Here is a 20,210-nt window from a genome sequence, read left to right on the forward strand (position 1 = left end):
TGCAGACAGCCTTGGCTGAAAGGTCGAAGCCCACGGGGGGGAGGGGGGGGGGGGGGTTTATATGTCTGTGGTGTTCTCAAAATTCAGCACATCCAACATCCAACACTGTACTGTAGACAGACTCTCTGAGTAAAGCTTGGCTTTTGAAGACAAGCTTTTTCTTTTCATTCGGGAACTGAGCCTGTCTGGCCTGTCTTCACACACCTAATCATGTGTCGGTGGGAAAAAAAGTTCCAAAAAACATTAGAAAAGTAGAACAGTCAAACAACTTTGAAATATGAGAGCATGTTAATTCCCAAACAGGCGTTAGCCAATGAATACGATGAGAGACGGTTTCTTAGTAATTGGAAGATTTCAACATTTTTATTCAGATTTTGCTTGAAGGAAAGGTTCACCCATTTTGAATGTTATTTTGTTTTTTGTGCATCTCTGAGGGACGTTCTACCGATTCCCTGGCTCATTTCATGTTTTCATGTGTATCTGAGTTAGTGGCGTTCAAGCAAGCAAGAATCCGTCCGGAATTACGTAACACCGTGGTAAAGTCGCAACAGTTTGTAGTGGTACAGACTCAGTACATCGGTTATCAGTCAACAGGGCTTGAGGAAGAGAAAGAGAGCTGTTCTGTGGTGAGGGTGGAGGAGACGGGAGTGACGGGAGGAAACTGGGCTTGACGTCAACAGACGAGAGAGGAGAAACAGAGCTTTTCTGTGGTGAGAGAGGAAACAGGGCTGCGTTTACACAGGCAGCCCAATTCGTATCTTTTTTTTCTTCACACATTGGTGTTTTGACCAATCAGATCAACTCAGAAAAATATATTTGATGTGAAAAGATCTGATGTGATTGGTCAAAAAGAACAATTAGTGGAAAAAGGAACAGAATTGTGCTGCCTGTGTAAACGCAGCCAGAGACAGAGGAATGTACGGTAGCAGCCTATCTGTAGGGGCTCTGGGAGAGAAGTGGTGAAACTCTCTTTTAATAAACAGAGAGACAGAGAGGGTAGCAGGCCTACCTGCAGACGATTCCAACACGCAGTAGTCTGTTCCATATCATAAAGACAGGGTTCCAAAGGACACCCTATTCCATATTTAGTCCACTACTGTTGATCAGGACCCATAGGGCCCTGGTCTAAAGTAGTGCACTATTTAGGGAATAAGTTGTCATTTCAGATGCAGAACAGGCAGTTTAGACACTAGTGCCATGGAATACAGACAGCTAAGGAGAATGGAAACACACGCATCGGTGCCAGAACAGAACATAAAACATTTCAAATCAATATTAATACCAATTATTAGGTCACTGCTATCTTTATTTCATACACAAAGGTAAGAAATGTGACACATTCAGTTGACAATTTTAACTTTTTTGGAATTGAATGTTTCAGACAGTACAATTTTCTCATTTAGAAAATAAACATTTATAAACATGAATAAAGATATAGATAATATAATCGTATAACTTCCAACATCCATTCTCATTTGTCTAGAGATTATTTTGTCGATTACCTTTGGGTGTCTAGCTCAAAGGGATCTAGGTGTGATCAGTAAGGTTGGGTTAGACAATACAATACAATACAACTTTATTGTCCAATTTGTATCAGAAATGTTAATATTTGCTGTCTTATGTTTTGGCCAACCCCCCCGGACACCACACATACATGTTAATGTCTGTTGAAGTGCTTGCTTCATACTGTGCATCTCAAGGCCTGTGCATCGCAGGCTTTCATGTGGAATTTCCCTCCTGTCTGTCTGGAGCGTTTTCCCTTGGAAATATCCCCCCCTTCAGGGCGAGCTCTGACCGTGTCCACCACTGACTGACATCTCTTCACCACGTCAGGGCTCCTGAGGAAGAGAAAAACACAGCAGTTAAAAGGCCAATCTGCAATACATACAACCCATGGTCAATGGTCATTTCAATGAATGATGTAAACTGTTTGGCTAAATTACACATCAACAGCATCTCCCCAGAAGGTTTGGGGCAGTGGTGTAAAGCACTTAAGTAGTACTTTAAAGTACTTTTACTTAAGTCATTTTTTGGGGTATCTGTGCTTTACTTTACTATTTAAATGTTTGACTACTTTTACTTTTACTTCACTACATTCCTAAAGAAAATGTTGACTTTTTACTCCATACATTTTCCCTGACAACCCAAAGTACTCATTACATTTTGAATGCTTAATAGCAGAACAGGGAAATTGTGAAATTCAGAACACGTGGTCATCCCTACTGCAAATGTTCTGTCAGACTCACTAAACACAAATGCATCTTTGGTAAATAATGTCTGAGTGTTGGAGTGTGGACCCTGGCTATCCGTAAATTTCTAAAACAAGACAATGGTGCCGTCCGCTTTTGTCACCGGTGTGCGTATGTAACAGTATAACTTTAAACCGTCCCCTCGCCCCGACCCGGGCGCGAACCAGGGACCGTCTGCACACATCAACAACAGTCACCCACGAAGCAGCGTTACCCATCGCTCCACAAAAGCCACGGCCCTTGCAAAGCAAGGGGCAACACTACTTAAGTCTCAGAGCAAGTGACGTAACTGATTGAAATGCTACTAGCGCGTACCCGCTAACTAGCTAGCCATTTCACATCCGTTACACTCACCCCCCTTTCAACCTCCTCCTTTTCCGCAGCAACCAGTGATCCGGGTCAACAGCATCAATGTAACAGTATAACTTTAAACCGTCCCCTCGCCCCGACCCGGGCGCGAACCAGGGACCCTCTGCACACATCAACAACGGTTGCCCACGAAGCACGGTCGTTACCCATCGCTCCACAAAGGCCGAGGCCCTTGCAAAGCAAGGGGCAACACTACTTAAGTCTCAGAGCAAGTGACGTAACTGATTGAAATGCTACTAGCGCGTACCCGCTAACTAGCTAGCCATTTCACATCCGTTACACGTACTGGTAGCGAAGTCAGGTGCAGGAGAGCAGAGAGTTGTGAACAGGCGCACACTTTATTGAGGCAGGAGCAAACAGCAGACGGACGCCACTGCGTCAAAACCTCCAGCCAAAAAAATGGCAAACGTGCAAAGCGCGAAAACAGTCACAAATGCTGTAGTTACCAAATAAACATACTTAAACACGGAACATGGGAAACCAGCCTGGCGCGTCACATAAAACACATAACACAAAGCAATACTACACAAGGACATGGGGGGGAACAGAGGAATATATATACACAATGTGATTAGGGAATGTAAACCAGATGTGCGGGGAACAAGACAAAACAAACGGAACAATGAAAAATGGAGCGGCGATGGCTAGAAGGCCGGTGACGTCGACCGCCGAACGCCGCCTGAACAAGGAGAGGAGCCGACTTCGGTGGAAGTCGTGACAGCTTTGCTTAATAACATAAGACATTTGAAATGATTTATGCTTTTACTTTTACTTTTGATACTTAAGTATATTTAAAACCAAATACTTTTAGACTTTTACTCAAGTAGTATTTTACTGGGTGACTTTCACTTTTACTTGAGTAACTTTCTATTAAGGTGTCTATACTTTTCCTCAAGTTTGACAATTGACTACTTTTTCTACCAATGGTTTGGGATCGATTCCATTCCAATTCAGTAAATTCTGAGAATTTCAGTTTACTACCAAAAACGACTGAAAAGAAATGGAATTGACCTCAACTCTAGTCCACAGTGAAGCCGACGTATAGCACAATATTTTCTAAATATTGTTATATATATTGGATTTTCCATTCCATAGAGGTATTTCTGTGCTGTTCAGTCTTAATGTAGTGATGGATATGTAAGCGATAAGGCCCAAGGGGGTGTGGTATATGGCCAATATACAAATGGCTAAAGGCTGTTCCCCTGCACGGCACAACACAGAGTGCCAGGACACATCCCTTAGCCGTGGTATATCTGCTATATACCACAAACCCCAGAGGGGCCTTATCGCTATTATAAACTGGTTACATACGTAATTTGAGCAGTAAAAATAACTGTTTTGTCATACCCGTGGTATAAGGTCTGATATACCACGGCTGTCACCCAATCAGCATTCAGGTCTTGAACCACCCAGTTTATACTTCAGAATAGATGAAGTGAAGGAGGATAAACTCATGGGTTAGCTATGTGTCCTTGGGTTATCATGACTCATTCAGCCTTGCTACTGTAGCTGGATGAGCCGGGAAAAAAGTAGTGCCTATCAGTGGAGGCTGATGGGAGGAGTCAGAGGAGGACGGGCTCATTGTAATGTCTGGAATGGAATTAATGGAATGGACTCAAACTCATCAAACATATAGAAGCCACATGTTTCCATTTCCATGAATTCCATTCCAGCCATTACAATGAGCCCGTCCTCTTATATTTCCTTCCGATCAGCCTCCACTGGTGCCTATAGGGAATAGGGATCCAATTGGGACACAGGCAAGGTAAGCACAGAAAACAATTACACTACTGTACGGAAGCTTGGCAAAGAAAGTTAGGTGGAAATGTTGTTAACTACAGCAGAGAAGAGATGCAGAGAACGAGAGAACAAGAGAGAACAGGAGAACAGGAGAACAGGAGATAAGAATAGAGAAGAGGAGAGAAAAGAAAAGAAAAGAATAGGAGAGAATAGGAGAGAAGTGAAGTGAAGGGGAGAGAACAGGAGAGAAGAGGAGAGAACAGGAGAGAACAGGAGAGGAGAGGAGAGGAGAGGAGAGAACATGAGAGGAAAGGAGAGTAAAGGAGAGAACGGGAGAAAAGAAGAGAGAAGGTGAGAGAAAGGGAGAGAACAGGAGAGAAGTGGCAAGAAGAGAAGAGAACAGGAGAGAACAGGAGAGAAAAGGAGAGAGAAGGTGAGAGAAAGGGAGAGAACATGAGAGAAGTGGCAAGAAGAGAAGAGAACAGGAGAGAAAAGGAGAGAAGAGGAGAGAAGAGGAGAGAAGAGTAAAGGAGAGAAAGGGAGAAAAGAAGAGAGAAGGTGAGAGAAAGGGAGAGAACAGGGGAGAAGTGGCAAGAAGAGAAGAGAACAGGAGAGAACAGGAGAGAAGAGGAGAGAACAGGAGAGAACAGGAGAGGAAAGGAGAGGAAAGGAGAGAATGGGAGAAAAGAAGAGAGAAGGTGAGAGAAAGGGAGAGAACGGGAGAGAAGTGGCAAGAAGAGAAGAGAACAGGAGAGAACAGGAGAGAAAATGAGAGAGAAGGTGAGAGAAAGGGAGAGAAAGGGAGAGAAGTGGCAAGAAGAGAAGAGAACAGGAGAGAACAGGAGAGAAAAGGAGAGAAGAGGAGAGAAGAGGAGAGAAGAGGAGAGAAGGGGGGAGAACTTTAGAGAAGAGGAGAGAACAGGAGACAAATTGAGAAAAGAGCAGAAAAGGAGGAGAACATGAGAGAAAAGGAGAGAACAGGAGAGAAGGGTAGGGAACAGGAGAGAAGAGGATAGAACAGCAGAGAAGAAGATAGAACAGCAGAGAAGAGGAGAGAACAGCAGAGAAGAAGATAGAACAGCAGAGAAGAGGATAGAACAGCAGAGAATAGGATAGAACAGCAGAGAAGAGGATAGAACAGCAGAGAAGAGGATAGAACAGCAGAGAAGAGGATAGAACAGCAGAGAAGAGGATAGAACAGCAGAGAAGAACAGCAGAGAAGAGGATAGAACAGCAGAGAAGAGGATAGAACAGCAGAGAAGAGGATAGAACAGCAGAGAAGAGGATAGAACAGCAGAGAAGAGGATAGAACAGCAGAGAAGAGGATAGAACAGCAGAGAAGAGGATAGAACAGCAGAGAAGAGGATAGAACAGCAGAGAAGAGGATAGAACAGCAGAGAAGAGGATAGAACAGCAGAGAAGAAGATAGAACAGCAGAGAAGAAGATAGAACAGCAGAGAAGAGGATAGAACAGCAGAGAAGAAGATAGAACAGCAGAGAAGAGGAGAGAAGAAGATAGAACAGCAGAGAAGAAGATAGAACAGCAGAGAAGAGGAGAGAACAGCAGAGAAGAAGATAGAACAGCAGAGAAGAGGATAGAACAGCAGAGAAGAGGAGAGAACAGCAGAGAAGATAGAACAGCAGAGAAGAATAGAGAAGACATAATAGAGAAGAACATCAATTGAATTAATGATATTTTCACTGTAGCCTTTCTCAGCTGATAATAGTCTAAACAGACTGCGTTTTCAGAATACACCAAATACACTGTCATAAAATTCAATCACAATTGCGTAGTTACAAGAGATTTACCATAAACAATATCTGCACAGAATTAATCTACTTCTACGATATTTCAAAGCCTATTTTGAAAGCTTTAACATGAAGGCACAGGCCTTTTCTCTCTGGGAGGAGTTCTCTATAGCCCCCACAGGCGTTCTCTCTATGGGAGTGGTTCGCTATAGCCCCGCAGGCCTTGGCTCTCGCCGTGTTTGAACGATGTCTAGAAGTGCTCATGTTTATGGGAACATTTGAAAAATACTACAAGCTAACGTTTTGGTTTGCCTCACTCTGTCTGCTCTGGCATCTGTCCAGAGGCTTTTTAATTAAAACCAGATTGTGCTTGGCCCAATTCACAGAAATCAGGCACAAGCCAGAAAAAAACTATATTGCAGTTACACATATTCTGCACAAGAGGGAGGTATTTCACACAAACAGGAACATTCTCTCTTTATGATTTGTTTTTTTTCTAAATTGTGAGGTAAAACTTTTGAGACTTTTATAACTTTAATTAAATGCATTGTATATACTTATTTTTCACTGTATTATTGACTGTATGTTTGTTCTACTCCATGTGTAACTATGTATTGTTGTATGTATCGAACTGCTTTGCTTTATCTTGGCCAGGTCGCAATTGTAAATGAGAACGTGTTCTCAATTTGCCTACCTGGTTAAATAAAGGTGAAATAAAAATAAATAAAAATTGAAATCGCAAGAATTCTTTAATTAGTGATGTTTGATGGTTGTCAAATAGATCACTATCTTCACAAATGTGAGCTCTGTGAATGACACAAAGACTGCCTCCCAAATTGCAAACTTTTCCCTATATAGTGCACTACTTTGGACTAGAGCACAATGGTCCTGGTCAAAAATATTGCACTAAAAAGGGAATAAGGTGCAATTTTGGACGTATGCAAAACTTTAAATCAAATCAAAGTCTATTGGTCGCGAACATAGATTTTCATATCTGATCACAGGTGTGCGAAATGCTTGTGTTTCTAGCTCTAACCATTCAGTAATGCCTAGCTAAATGCTTGGGTTTCTAGCTCTAACTGTGCAGTAATACCTAGATAAATGCTTGTGTTTCTAATGCTAACAGTGCAGTAATACCTAGTTAAATGCTTGTGTTTCTAGCTCTAACAGTGCAGTAATACCTAGATATTTGCTTGTTTTTCTAGCTCTAACAGTGCAGTAATACCTAGCTAAATGCTTGTTTTTCTAGCTTTAACGGTGCAGTAATACCTAGATAAATGCTTGTGTTTCTAATGCTAACGTTGCGGTAATACCTAGATAAATGCTTGTGTTTCTATCTTTAACGGTGCAGTAATACCTAGATAAATGCTTGTGTTTCTAATGCTAACGTTGCGGTAATACCTAGATAAATGCTTGTGTTTCTATCTTTAACGGTGCATTAATACCTAGATATATGCTTGTGTTTCTATCTTTAACGGTGAATTAATACCTAGTAATAATAAACATAAAAACAATACACACATAATCTAGAATTGTTTTTTTTTAAATACAAATGATCAAAATGAGCAATGTATATATACAGTGGCAAGAAAAAGTATGTGAACCCTTTGGAATTACCTGGATTTCTGAATAAATTGGTCATCAAATTTGATCTGATCTTCATCTAAAATAGACAAACACAGTCTGCTTAAACTAATAACACACAAATTATTGTATTTTTCTTGTCTATATTGAATACATAATTTAAACATTCTTAGGTTGGAAAAAGTATGTGAACCCCAAGATAATGACTTCTCCAAAAGCTAATTGGAGTCAGGAGTCAGCTAACCTGGAGTACAATCAATGAGACGAGATTGGAGATGTTGGTTAGAGCTGCATTGCCCTATAAAACACAGTCACAAAATTTGAGTTTGAAATTCACAAGAAGAATTGAACATAAGAGATCTCAAAAGACCTAAGATTAAGAATTTTTGACTTGCATAAAGCTGGAAAGGGCTACAAAAGTATCCCTAAAAGCCTTATTGTTCATCAGTCCACGATAAGACAAATTATCTATAAATGGAGAAAGTTCAGTACTGTTGCCACTCTCCCTAGGAGTGGCCGTCCTGCAAAGAGGATGGTGTTCATGGGAGGATGCCATGGAAGAAGCAACTGCTGTCCAAAAAAAAGCATTGCTGCAGATCTGAAATTTGCAAAAGTGCACCTGGATGTTCAACAGCGCAACTGGCAAATTATTCTGTCAACAGATGAATATACAGCTGAGTTGTTTTGTAGGAACACAAAACACTATGTGTGGAGAAAAAAAGTCACAGCACACCAACATCAAAACCTTATCCCAACTGTAAAGTCTGGTGGAGGGAGCATCATGGTTTGGGGCTGCTTTGCTGCCTCAGGGCCTGAACAGCTTGCTGTCATCGAAGGAAAAATGAATTCCCAAATTTTTCAAGACATTTTGCAGGAGAATGTTAGGCTGTCTGTCCGCCAATTGAAACTCAACAGAAGTTGGGTGATGCAACAGGACAACGACCCAAAACACAGAAGTAAATCAACAACAGAATGGCTTCAACAGAAGAAAATACGCCTTCTGGAGTGGCCCAGTCAGAGTCCTGACCTCAACCCGATGGAGATGCTGTGGCATGACCTCGAGAGAGCAGGTCACACCAGACATCCCAAGAAGATTGCTGAACTGAAGCAGTTTTGTAAAGAGGAATGGTACAAAACTCCTCCTGACTGCAGGTCTGATTCGCAACTACAGAAAACATTTGGTTGAGGTTATTGCTGCCAAAGGAGGGTCAACCAATTATTAAATCCAAGGGTTCACATACTTTTCCACCCTACACTGTGAATGTTTACATGGTGTGTTCAATAAAGACATGAAAATGTATAATTGGTTGTGTGTTATTAGTTTAAGCAGACTGTGTTTGTCTGTTGTGACCTAGATGAAGTTCAGATCCAATTTTATGACCAATTTATGCATAAATCCAGGTATTTCCAAAGGGTTCACATACTTTTTCTTGCCATTGTATATATATACATATACACCACCGTTCAAAAGTTTGGGGTCACATAGAAATGTCCTTGTTTTTGAAAGAAAAGCACATTTTTGGTCCATTAAAAAAACATCAAAATGATCAGAAATACAGTGTAGACATTGTTAATGTTGTAAATAACTATTGTAGCTAGAAACTGCAGATTTTTTATGGAATATCTACATAGGCGTACAGAGGCCCATTATCAGCAACCATCACTCCAGTGTTCCAATGACACGTCGTGTTAGCTAATACAAGTTTATCATTTTAAAAGGCTAATTGATCATTAGAAAACCTTTTTGCAATTAAGTTAGCGCAGCTGAAAACTGTTGTTCTGATTAAAGAAGCAATAAAACTGGCCTTCTTTAGACTAGTTGAGTATCTGGAGCATCAGCATTTGTGGGTTCGATTACAAGCTCAGAATGGCTAGAAACAAATAACTTTCTTCTGAAACTCGTCAGTCTATTCTTGTTCTGAAAAAGGAAGGCTATTCAATGCGAGAATTTGCCAAGAAATTGAAGATCTCGTACAATGATGTGTACTACTCGCTTCACAGAACAGCGTAAACTGGCTCTAACCAGAATAGAAAGAGGAGTGGGAGGCCCCGGTGCACAACTGAGCAAGAGGACAAGTACATTAGAGTGTCTAGTTTGAGAAACAGATGCCTCACAAGTCGTCAACTGGCAGCTTCATTAAATAGAACCCGCAAAACACCAGTCTCAATGTCAACAGTGAAGAGGTGACTCCGCTTTATCTCAGACTGGTCAATAAAAAGACGAGATTAAGATGGGCAAAAGAACACAGACACTGGACAGAGGAACTCTGTTGCCTCTTCACTTTTGATGTGGATGGGGGCGTGTCTCTCTCTGCTGTCTCCTGTAGTCCTCATTCAGAGCCTTTATTTTGTTGACATTAAGGGAGACTCATTTTCCTGTCACTACTCCACCATCTCTTCCCTGTAGGCCGTCTCATTGTTGTTGGTAATCAGGCCTACCACTGTTATGTCGTCAACAAACTTGATGATTGAGTTGGAGACGTGTGTGGGTGACCAGGGAGTCTGAGCACCCACCCCTGTGGGGCCCCTGTGTTGAGGATCAGCGTGGCGGAGTTGTTGTTGCTTTACCTTCACCACTTGGGGTTTGCCCATCAGGAGTCCATGACCCAGTTGCACAGGGAGGGGTTCAGACCCAAGACCCAAGCTTAGTGCGCCCGGCCCGCCACAGGAGTCGCTAGTGCGCGATGGGACAAGAACATCTCTGCCGGCCAAACCCTCCCCTAACCCGGACGACACTGGGACAATTGTGCGCCGACCCATGGGTCTTCCAGTCGCGGACGACTGCAACAGAGCCTGGACTCGAACCAGGATCTCTAGCGACACAGCTAGCACTGTGATGCAGTGCCTTAGACCACTGTGCCATTCGGGAGGCCCATAATTCTTAAGTGGAAGAAGTTTGGAACCACCAAGACCCTTCCTAGTGCTGGCCGCCCGGCCAAACTGAGCAATCGTGGGAGAAGGGTCTTGGTCAGGGAGGTGACCAAGAACTGATGGTCACTCTGACAGAGCTCTAGAGTTCCTCTGTGGAGATGGGAGAACCTTCCAGATGGACAACCATCTCTGCAGCACTCCACTAATCAGGCCTTTATGGTAGAATGGCCAGACAGAAGTCACTTCTCAAATTAACGGCACATGACAGCCCGCTTGGAGTTTGCCAAAAGACACCTAAAGACTCTCAGACCATGAGAAACAAAAGTATCTGGTCTGATGAAACCAAGATGGAACTCTTTGGCCTGAATGCCAAGCATCACGTCTGGAGGAAACCTGGCACCATCCCTACGGTGAAGCATGGTGGTGGCAGAATCATGCTGTGGGGATGTTTTCAGCGGCACGGACTGGGAGACTAGTCAGGATCGAGGCAAAGATGAACGGAGCAAAGTACAGAGAGATCCTTGATGAAAAGTTACTCCAGAGCATTCAGGACCTCAGACTGGGCCAAAGGTTCACCTTCCAAAAGGACAATGACCCTAAGTACACAGCCAAGACAACGCAGGAGTGGCTTTGGGACAGGTCTCGGATGTGCTTAAGTGGCCCAGCCAGAGCCCGGTCTTAGACCTGATCGAACATCTCTGGAGAGACCTGAAAATAGCTGTGCAGAAACGCTCCCCATCCAACCTGACAGAGTTTGAGAGGATCTGCAGAGAAGAAAGGGAGAAACTCCACAAATACAGGTGTGCCAAGCTTGTAGCGTCATACCCAAGAACACTCAAGGCTGTAATCGCTGCAAACGGTGCTTCAACAAAGTACTGAGTAAAGGGTCTGAATACTTATGCAAATGTAATATTGTATTTTTTTATTTTTTAATAAAAAACTGTTTTTGCTTTGTCATTATGGGGTGTGTAGATTGATGAGGGGAAAAAACGATTTTAATCAAGAATAAGGCAGTAACCAAACAAAATGTGTAAAAAGTCAAGGGGTCTGAATACTTTCCGAATGCGCTGTATAAACAGAGTATGCTACAGTCCCTGATATCTCTCTGGACGGAGATCTTTGCCCTGAGCTCGTCAACTCTATTGTCTAGGGACTGACCGTTAGCGAGTAATACGCCGCCTGAGTCTATCTCGGGCATCAGCGTTTTGGTGCAGCCCGCGGGATGAATTTCCTCGGGAAGTTCAAACAAAGTCTAATATCTGCTCAAGTATCTGGTGAGTGACCATCAATCTAATATCCAAAAGTTATTTGCCGGGCTGTAGGTAATAATACAAGAAACACTCTGAACAAATAATGTAAGAAGTAACACATGCAACAAAAAATAATACTGCAAAGTTGGCTAAGAACTGGAAACAGGGCGACTGTGTCTGTCGGCGCTATCTTGTCCTAACTGGAGAAACGAGTGGGGGAGTTATTTTGTAGTCCTGCCAATGACTCAGATAGATAGTCATGTCTGTTATCCTATAAATACTTACCGAAAGAGAGGGTAGACTAGCGGCAGTTGTATCCAATATCTATCCCAGATGGTTGGTGTCTCATTACAATAAATGATTCAACTCTCTTTTGTTTTTTTACTCTCCGTTTCTCTGAAGTCATGATGACTAACTTATAGCAAGAAGTAGAAACTAATGTGACATAAATATCAGCAGACAAACAGATACACACACAGACAAACAGATACACACACAGACAAACAGATACACACACAGACAAACAGACAAACAGATACACACACAGACAAACAGATACACACACAGACAAACAGATACACACACAGACAAACAGACAAACAGATACACACACAGACAAACAGATACACACACAGACAAACAGATACACACACAGACAAACAGATACACACACAGACAAACAGATACACACACAGACACACACAGACAAACAGATACACACACAGACAAACAGATACACACACAGACACACACAGACAAACAGATACACACACAGACAAACAGATACACACACAGACACACACAGACAAACAGATACACACACAGACAAACAGATACACACAGACCCACACAGGCAAACAGATACACACAGACCCACACAGACAAACAGATACACACACACACACACACAGACAAACAGATACACACACAGTCATCTTGCATATTCACAGATATGGCTGCTGAAATGTTATTTTTGTATAATCAAATTGCTATGCTACCATGACGTGTATGCATAACGTCCATCAGCAGTCAGGTTGTGTAAACCACGAGTAAATCTGTGTAAATGTTGTGTAATTCTCTATTTCTCTGAAGTCATGACTAAGAACTGCTAGGAAGGAACTCATGTGACATGAACATTAGCAGACACACACACACACACACACACACACACACACACACACACACACACACACACACACACACACACACACACACACACACACACACACACACACACACACACACACACACACACACACACACACACACACACACACACACACACACACACTTACCACAAGCTGTCTTTCTCAGACTACTTATCAGTGTAGGTCTGTCCTTGTATTATATGTTCCAGGCCCCCATGGCAGTGAGGCTGTCCCCTGTCCCCTCATACCATGCTGCAGCCTTTCCCCGGGTAGGGGAGTGTCTTCAGGTCACTGGGAGGCAGGGCATGGTGGGTTGGGTGGTTAGGGTGGGTAGGGTAGGGTGGCTGAGCCAGGTGGGGCAGGACCGGCAGTGCTGGGTGGGCTGGGTGTGCAGGGTAGGGTGGTTGAGCCAGACACTTGCTGAGCCTCTCCACCCGTCCGTTGTGGCGTGGGTACAGTGGAGGTTTCTGGTTCCTAAGAGTGGGGATACTGTATCCGACCATGGCTGTGGGGTCAGCCAGTTGAGTCCATAAGGGTAGGGGTAGAGAGGGGGTCATTTCTAGCTCTGGGGGGGTCTGGGGGTCCACATGGTTCAGTTCTCTTCCCGGACCAGGTAGAGGAGGGTGTCCGTTGAACCCCCGTCTGTCCTGTTTGGGGTCTTTGGAGGGGCTCAGGGGGCCCATGGGGCTCAGGGCTGTGACCCCAACCCGGTTGGTCTTGATGACAGATGCGGTGAGGACAGGGGACAGAGAGTTAGTTGGTATGGTGACAGTATGGTCAGGGTGTCTGTACAGTAGGGAGACTCCCTGGTCTCCATTAGTCTTCTGGCTGTACACCAGGACGTCTCTGGGGTCGGGAGGAGGGTCATGTATGATGACAGTATGATCTGTGTCTCTGCACTGTGGTCCATGTTTCCCAGGAGTCTTCTGGTTGTGGAATAGGTCCCCTGTATCAGTCCAGCGGGTGTGCACCTGGACCCTAGTAGTCTTCTGGTTGACGGTACGGTCCATGTCTCTGTACTGTGGTCTCTGGTCTCCCTGGTTGAACATCAGGACTCCTTTACAGTCTCTGGGGTTGGGGAGACCGTCACCACTACTAGGGGACTTGTTACATGATCCTTCTTCCTCTTCCAGGTCAATGTTAGCTGTCAGACGATCTATCTGTTGGACCACCTAAAGGACGACCCAGAGTCAATAAACATAGTCAATAAACAATTGTATGTCTGTTATACCATATGTTTTTTAAAGAGTCATGAGATTTTAGATTTTGTTTGACAATGTATTTATATTTTAGTATATTTTAGAACAGAAGTGTAACGGAATTCCTTCATCCGAAGAGGAGGAGCAGGGATTCGACCAAAACGCAGCGTTGTAACTTGACATGATTTATTTAAACAAGACAAAAAACGAACTATACTTGATACTAAACAAAATAACAAAACGAATGTAGACTGACCTGAAGGTAAGAACTTACATGTAACGAAGAACGCACGAACAGGAAAAACAGACTACACAAAAGAACGAACGTACAAACAAACCGAGACAGTCCCGTGTGGCGCGACAAACACAGACACAGGAGACAACCACCCACAACAATCAATGTGAAAACACTTACCTTAATATGGCTCTCAATCAGAGGAAATGAAAACCACCTGCCTCTAATTGAGAACCATATCAGGTCACCCTTGACCAACATAGAAACACATAACATAGACTGCCCACCCAAACTCACGCCCTGACCGACTAACACATACAAAATAACAGAAAACCGGTCAGGAACTTGACAAGAAGTCTTTTGTTAGCTGTCAGACAATACATCTGTTGGACCACCTACTGGACAGTACAGTGAGTCAATATATTACATTACTACAGTATATTACTGCATTACTAAAGTATATTACTGCATTATACTACATTACTACAGGTTATTAATACATTATACTACATTACTAAAGTTTATTAATACATTATACTACATTAGTTACCACTATATTATATTACATTATACCATGTTTCTGATTGGCTTGAGCATGTAGAGCATGCGTTATTTATGGTTAGCTAAACTAGCAAGTCTGTTTGTTTAGTTATCAACTACTGTAGCTAGCTATCTAGTAAACGTGTTATCTACTTGAACACATTTCTATCTGCAGACAAACCCATTTCTAGTGGCAATTATAGCCAAGGTAAAAAAAAAAAAAGGGATAATCAACTCGGGGCTCTATGCGTTCTCTGGAACATAATGCAACTCTGTGGAAGGTTGGTTCCACTCCGCACTTTGTGTTTCACACCTTCCGCGTCATTCATTATAGTCCATAGAACGCATAGCCCCTCGTGGATTAACCCTTACTTACAAGAGTATATTAATACATTATACTACATTACTACATTAGTTACCACTACATATTCTGCATTACTACAGTATATTAATACATTATACTACATTACTACATTAGTTACCACTATATATTCTACATTACTACAGTATATGAATACATTATCATACATTACTACAGTATATTAATATATTATACTACATACTACATTAGTTACCACTGCATTATACTACATTACTACAGTAGATTAAAACATTATACTACATAGTACATTAGTTACCACTACATTATAATACATTACTACATGAGTTACCACTACATTATAATACATTACTAAAGTGTATTAATACATTATAGTACAGTACTACATTAGTTACCACTATATCATACTACATTACTACACTATATTAATACATTATACTACATTACTACGTTAGTTACCACTACATTATAGTACAGTACTACATTAGTTACCACTATATCATACTACATTACTACACTATATTAATACATTATACTACATTACTACGTTAGTTACCACTACATTATAGCACATTACTACACTATATTAATACATTATACTACATTACTAAATTAGTTACCACTATATTATACTACATTACTACAGTATATTAATAGATTCTACTACATTACTACAGTATATTAACACATTTACTACATTACTACAGTATGTTAATACACTATACTACATTACTACATTCGTTAGCATTACATTATACTACATTACCACAGTATATTAATACAGTATACTACATTACTACATACATTACCCATACATTATACTACATTACTACCGTATATTAATACATTATACTACATTACTACAGTATATTAATACATTATACGACATTACTATAGGATATTGATACATTACACTACATTACTACAGCATATTGGTACATTACACTACATTACTACAGTATATTAATACATTATACAACATTACTACATTTGTTACCACTACATTATACTACATTACTACAGTATATTAATACATTATACTACATTAGTTATACTGGACCGTGTCTCTTGATAGTCATGAGATATATTTTTTACAACGTAAGGTTTTCAATTGAGCCATTCACAGTTTTTCCAAGTTGTTTTTTTCTACCGATCGGAATGCATGAAGGCTATTCCACCGTAACAGAATAATGCTGTGACTCAGATTTTTCCCTTTATAATGTGGAGTGTGCCAAACAAAAAAGCCCATGGAAACACATTTACTTGAAGAACTGTGCAGATGCCAAGTTTGGTAACAGAATGACAGCAGAAACAGCACAAACCGTCATTTTGTTACCAAACTTTGCCTCTGCGCAGTGCTTCAAGTAAATGTGTTTTCATTGGTTTTTGTTTGACATTTTAAAGTGAAGAATCATCTGAGCATCATTCTGTTACTGTGGAATTACCCATAAACAGAAAGAGGACTCTCATAGGTCCATCAGTGTCTGCTTTACCTCAAATGTGAACGTAGGCATACTGAAACAACCCTACTGAAACGTATACATGGAGGCAAACATGGCCTCGTCCTCAGATCACTGGGTGCGTTTCAGCCAACTCCTCGGACTATTGTTGTCATGTTTGTTTTTCTGTCATACCATTCATTCATCACCATTCATAATAGGCACTCACTCGAAAACTTGTCCTTAAAATTGGTTGTATGATCCCCCTAAGTACACTCCATAGAAAATGAGATATGGACAGGACTCGGGATTGATATGCCTCAATCCTTCATTGCATTTATGCAGGGTAAATGAATGAATTATCAAAGCTTAATGGAGTACTGTCCATTTCATTTTCTATTTATTCATCAGGTTAAACACAGCTTTTTTGCTTCAGCCAACTTCTCAGACTACATGAGCAGCATGACAACTAGTTAGCCTCGCGAGCCACACTCAACTTCCAAGCTTACATAAACATGCGTTATGTAGAGTGGCTTGCGAGGCTAACCAAGGTACGAGTGGCGCAGTGCTAGAGGTGTCCCTACAGACCCGTGTTCGATCCCGGGCTGTATCACAACGGACCGTGATCGGGAGTCCCATAGGGCGGAGCACAATTGGCCCAGCGTTGTCCGAGTTAGGGGAGGGTTTGGCCGGGGTAGGCCGTCATTGAAAAATAAGAATTTGTTCTTAACTGATTTGTCTAGTTAAATAAAGGTTCAATAAAATAGAAAATACAAAAATTACTACAACAGTCAGAGTTGGCTAAAACACATACAGATCTGGGACCAGGCTCACTGCAGGTTAACATACAGATCTGGGACCAGGCTCACTGCAGGTTAACATACAGTAGAGGCTTCTTACCTCCTTCATCTCCGCGTGGACCTGTTTGAGACCACCCAGGACCCCCTCCAGGTCTGACACCACCTGTCTGATCTGCTCACAGACTGAACCCTCCTTCGTCCGGACTGAACCCTCCTTCTCCCGGATCAAACCCTGGTTTTCCCGGACCGAACCCTCCTTCATCCGGACTGAACCCTCCTTCTCCCGGATCGAACCCTGGTTCTCCTGGGTCGAACCGTGGTTCTCATGGACCACACCCTCCTTCTCCCGGATCGAAACCTGGTTCTCCTGGGTCGAACCGTGGTTCTCATGGACCACACCCTCCTTCTCCTGGATCGAATTCTGGTTCTCCCGGACCAACCCCTGGTTCTTTCGGACCAAACTCTGTTTCTTCCTGACCAAACCCTCAGGGCTAGAGCCAGCAGGGACATGTCGTCCATTACAGCCGTCCTCTCCTATCCCACCTCCAACTCCTCCAGCCTTTAATCTAGTAGTCCTCTCCTGGTGGTTAGCTCTATCTCCCCTGCCCCGAGAGGACACAGGCCTGGGGCTGGGACCACCAATGCCACAGCATCCATTTGGCATGTGGGGGTGTAAATTTTCTTGTTCCAGTAGTACACACCTGTCCAAATGATCGTGTTTACCACCAGCAGTAAATCTCCAGTCCTGCCTTCTTGTACTGTAACTGCATCTGGCCTGTCTGTGTTTCGACTGATCCCAGATCTGTTCTTCTGGACCGTAGCTAGTCTGTCCATGTATCGGTTTGTCTTCTGGACTGTAACTAGCCTGTCTGTGTTTCGACTGATCCCAGATCTGTTCTTCTGGACCGTAGCTAGTCTGTCCATGTATCGGTTTGTCTTCTGGACTGTAACTAGCCTGTCTATGTTTCGACTGATCCCAGATCTGTTCTTCTGGACCGTAGCTAGTCTGTCCGTGTATTGGCTTGTCTTCTGGACTGTAGCTGTAGCTAGCCTGTCTGTGTAGTTCCTGTGGACCGTAGCTAGCCTGTCTGTGTAGTTCCTGTGGACTGTAGCTAGCCTGTCTTTCTAGCCTCAAACTGTTGCTGAAGCTGGCCTGTCTGTGTTTTGACTGACCCCAGATCTGTTCTTCCACTCCACAACTAGCCTGCCTGTGTATTGGTTTGTCTTCTGTACTGTAACTGCAGCTGGCCTGTCTGTGTTTTGACTGATCCCAGATCTGCTCTTCCACTCCATAACTAGCGTGCCTGTGCCCCTCTGGATTGTAGTTGTAGCTAGTCTGTCTGTCTGTCTGTCTGTGTGCCGGGTCTGGGTCCGCCGGGAGTGACAAGGCTGACGCATGTCTGCTGCTGTTGAAGGGGTGTGTCCCGGTTGCCGTCCCAACAGCGTCACCTCCACCCTGTCCCACACAGCCACATTGTTCTCTCACAGGGGAATAGTGTCTCAGACCAGGGCCTGAGGGCTCCACTGGCCAGCTCCACTGGGCAGGGTTGTAGTCATAGGTTTGGCTAGGGCTAAATAGGTCTGGCTGAGGTTGGACATGCTGACCCTGCCCTGTGAACACTGGCCTCCTCTGTGGGGCCCTGTGAGTGTAACAGCCTCCAGCTTCAGCTTCAATGCCTACTCCTCCACCTCCTCCTCTGCCTTTACCTCCTCCTCTACCTTCACCTTCTCGTATGCCTCCTCCTCCATCTCCTCTGCCTTCACCTTCTCGTCTGCCTTCTCCTCCTCCTCTGCCTTCACCTTCTCGTATGCCTCCTCCTCCATCTCCTCTGCCTTCACCTTCACGTCTGCCTCCTCCTCCTCTGCCTTCACCTTCTCGTCTGCCTTCTCCTCCTCCTCTGCCTTCACCTTCACGTCTGCTTTCTCCTCCTTTTCCTCCTCTGCCTTCACCTTCACGCCTACCTTCTCCTCCTCTGCCTTCACCTTCTCGTCTGCCTTCTCCTCCTCCTCTGCCTTCACCTTCACGTCTGCCTTCTCCTCCTCTGCCTCCTCTGCCTTCACCTTCACGTCTACCTTCTCCTCCTCCTCTGCCTTCACCTTCTCGTCTGCCTCCTCCTCCTCTGCCTTCACCTTCTCTTCTGCCTACTCCACCTCTTCCTCCTCCACCTCTTCCTCCATCTCCTCTTCCTCCACCTCTTCCTCCTCCACTTCTCTCACCCTTCTCTAGTCCAGGCTCTATATCCTCGGTCTCCACAGGGAAAGGAGGAAGCTGGAAGTCTTCCCTGAGGTCCAGTGATGGTGGGTGGTCTGAGTGTATGGGTGGTGGTCTGTTTCCCCCTGGTCCTCCCTGGAACAACGTGGGTCCGTAATGGACACCGTGGTGGCAGTAGCAGTAGTCGTTATTGTTTTGATGAATGAGTCCATAGTGTCCCGTCCGTGTGCTGTCTGAGAACATTTCAGAATGAAAACAGTCCATCCGGAGTAGAGGCTGGCTGCTGTGGAAAATGCCTTCAAAAAACAACTGGTTTCCTTCTCCTCCCTGCTGCTCTCCAACTCCGACCTAGTCATTCACTCTAACTGTTTTCCTCATCTAGCTACGACTGACTCCACCGCAAACGCCCCCACCCCCCCACTTTTCTTCAGCTTTGCCTCTTTTTTTAACCGAAGACGTCCCTCCCCCTTTAGTCTTCCTGTTGT

At 43.4% G+C, this 20,210-nt stretch overlaps 1 protein-coding gene across 1 annotated transcript in view; it reads right to left on the reverse strand.

Moving 5' to 3' along the window:
* Window positions 1–317: 317 nt before the first annotated feature.
* LOC129813576 (filaggrin-2-like) overlaps window positions 318–20,210 on the reverse strand; it is a 20,471-nt gene continuing 578 nt past the window's right edge. Inside the window, exons 1-3 of the mRNA XM_055865896.1 lie at window positions 17,614–20,210; window positions 13,108–14,132; window positions 318–1,838 (exon numbers count right to left, since the gene is read on the reverse strand). The exon at window positions 17,614–20,210 is cut by the window's right edge and continues 578 nt beyond it. Coding sequence (XP_055721871.1) covers window positions 13,203–14,132; window positions 17,614–19,989 — 3,306 coding nt within the window. The 5' untranslated portion in view covers window positions 19,990–20,210 and the 3' untranslated portion in view covers window positions 318–1,838; window positions 13,108–13,202. The remainder of the gene's footprint in view (window positions 1,839–13,107; window positions 14,133–17,613) is intronic.

This window comes from Salvelinus fontinalis, chromosome 17, assembly GCF_029448725.1.
Source record: "Salvelinus fontinalis isolate EN_2023a chromosome 17, ASM2944872v1, whole genome shotgun sequence".
Taxonomy (NCBI): Eukaryota; Metazoa; Chordata; class Actinopteri; order Salmoniformes; family Salmonidae; genus Salvelinus; species Salvelinus fontinalis.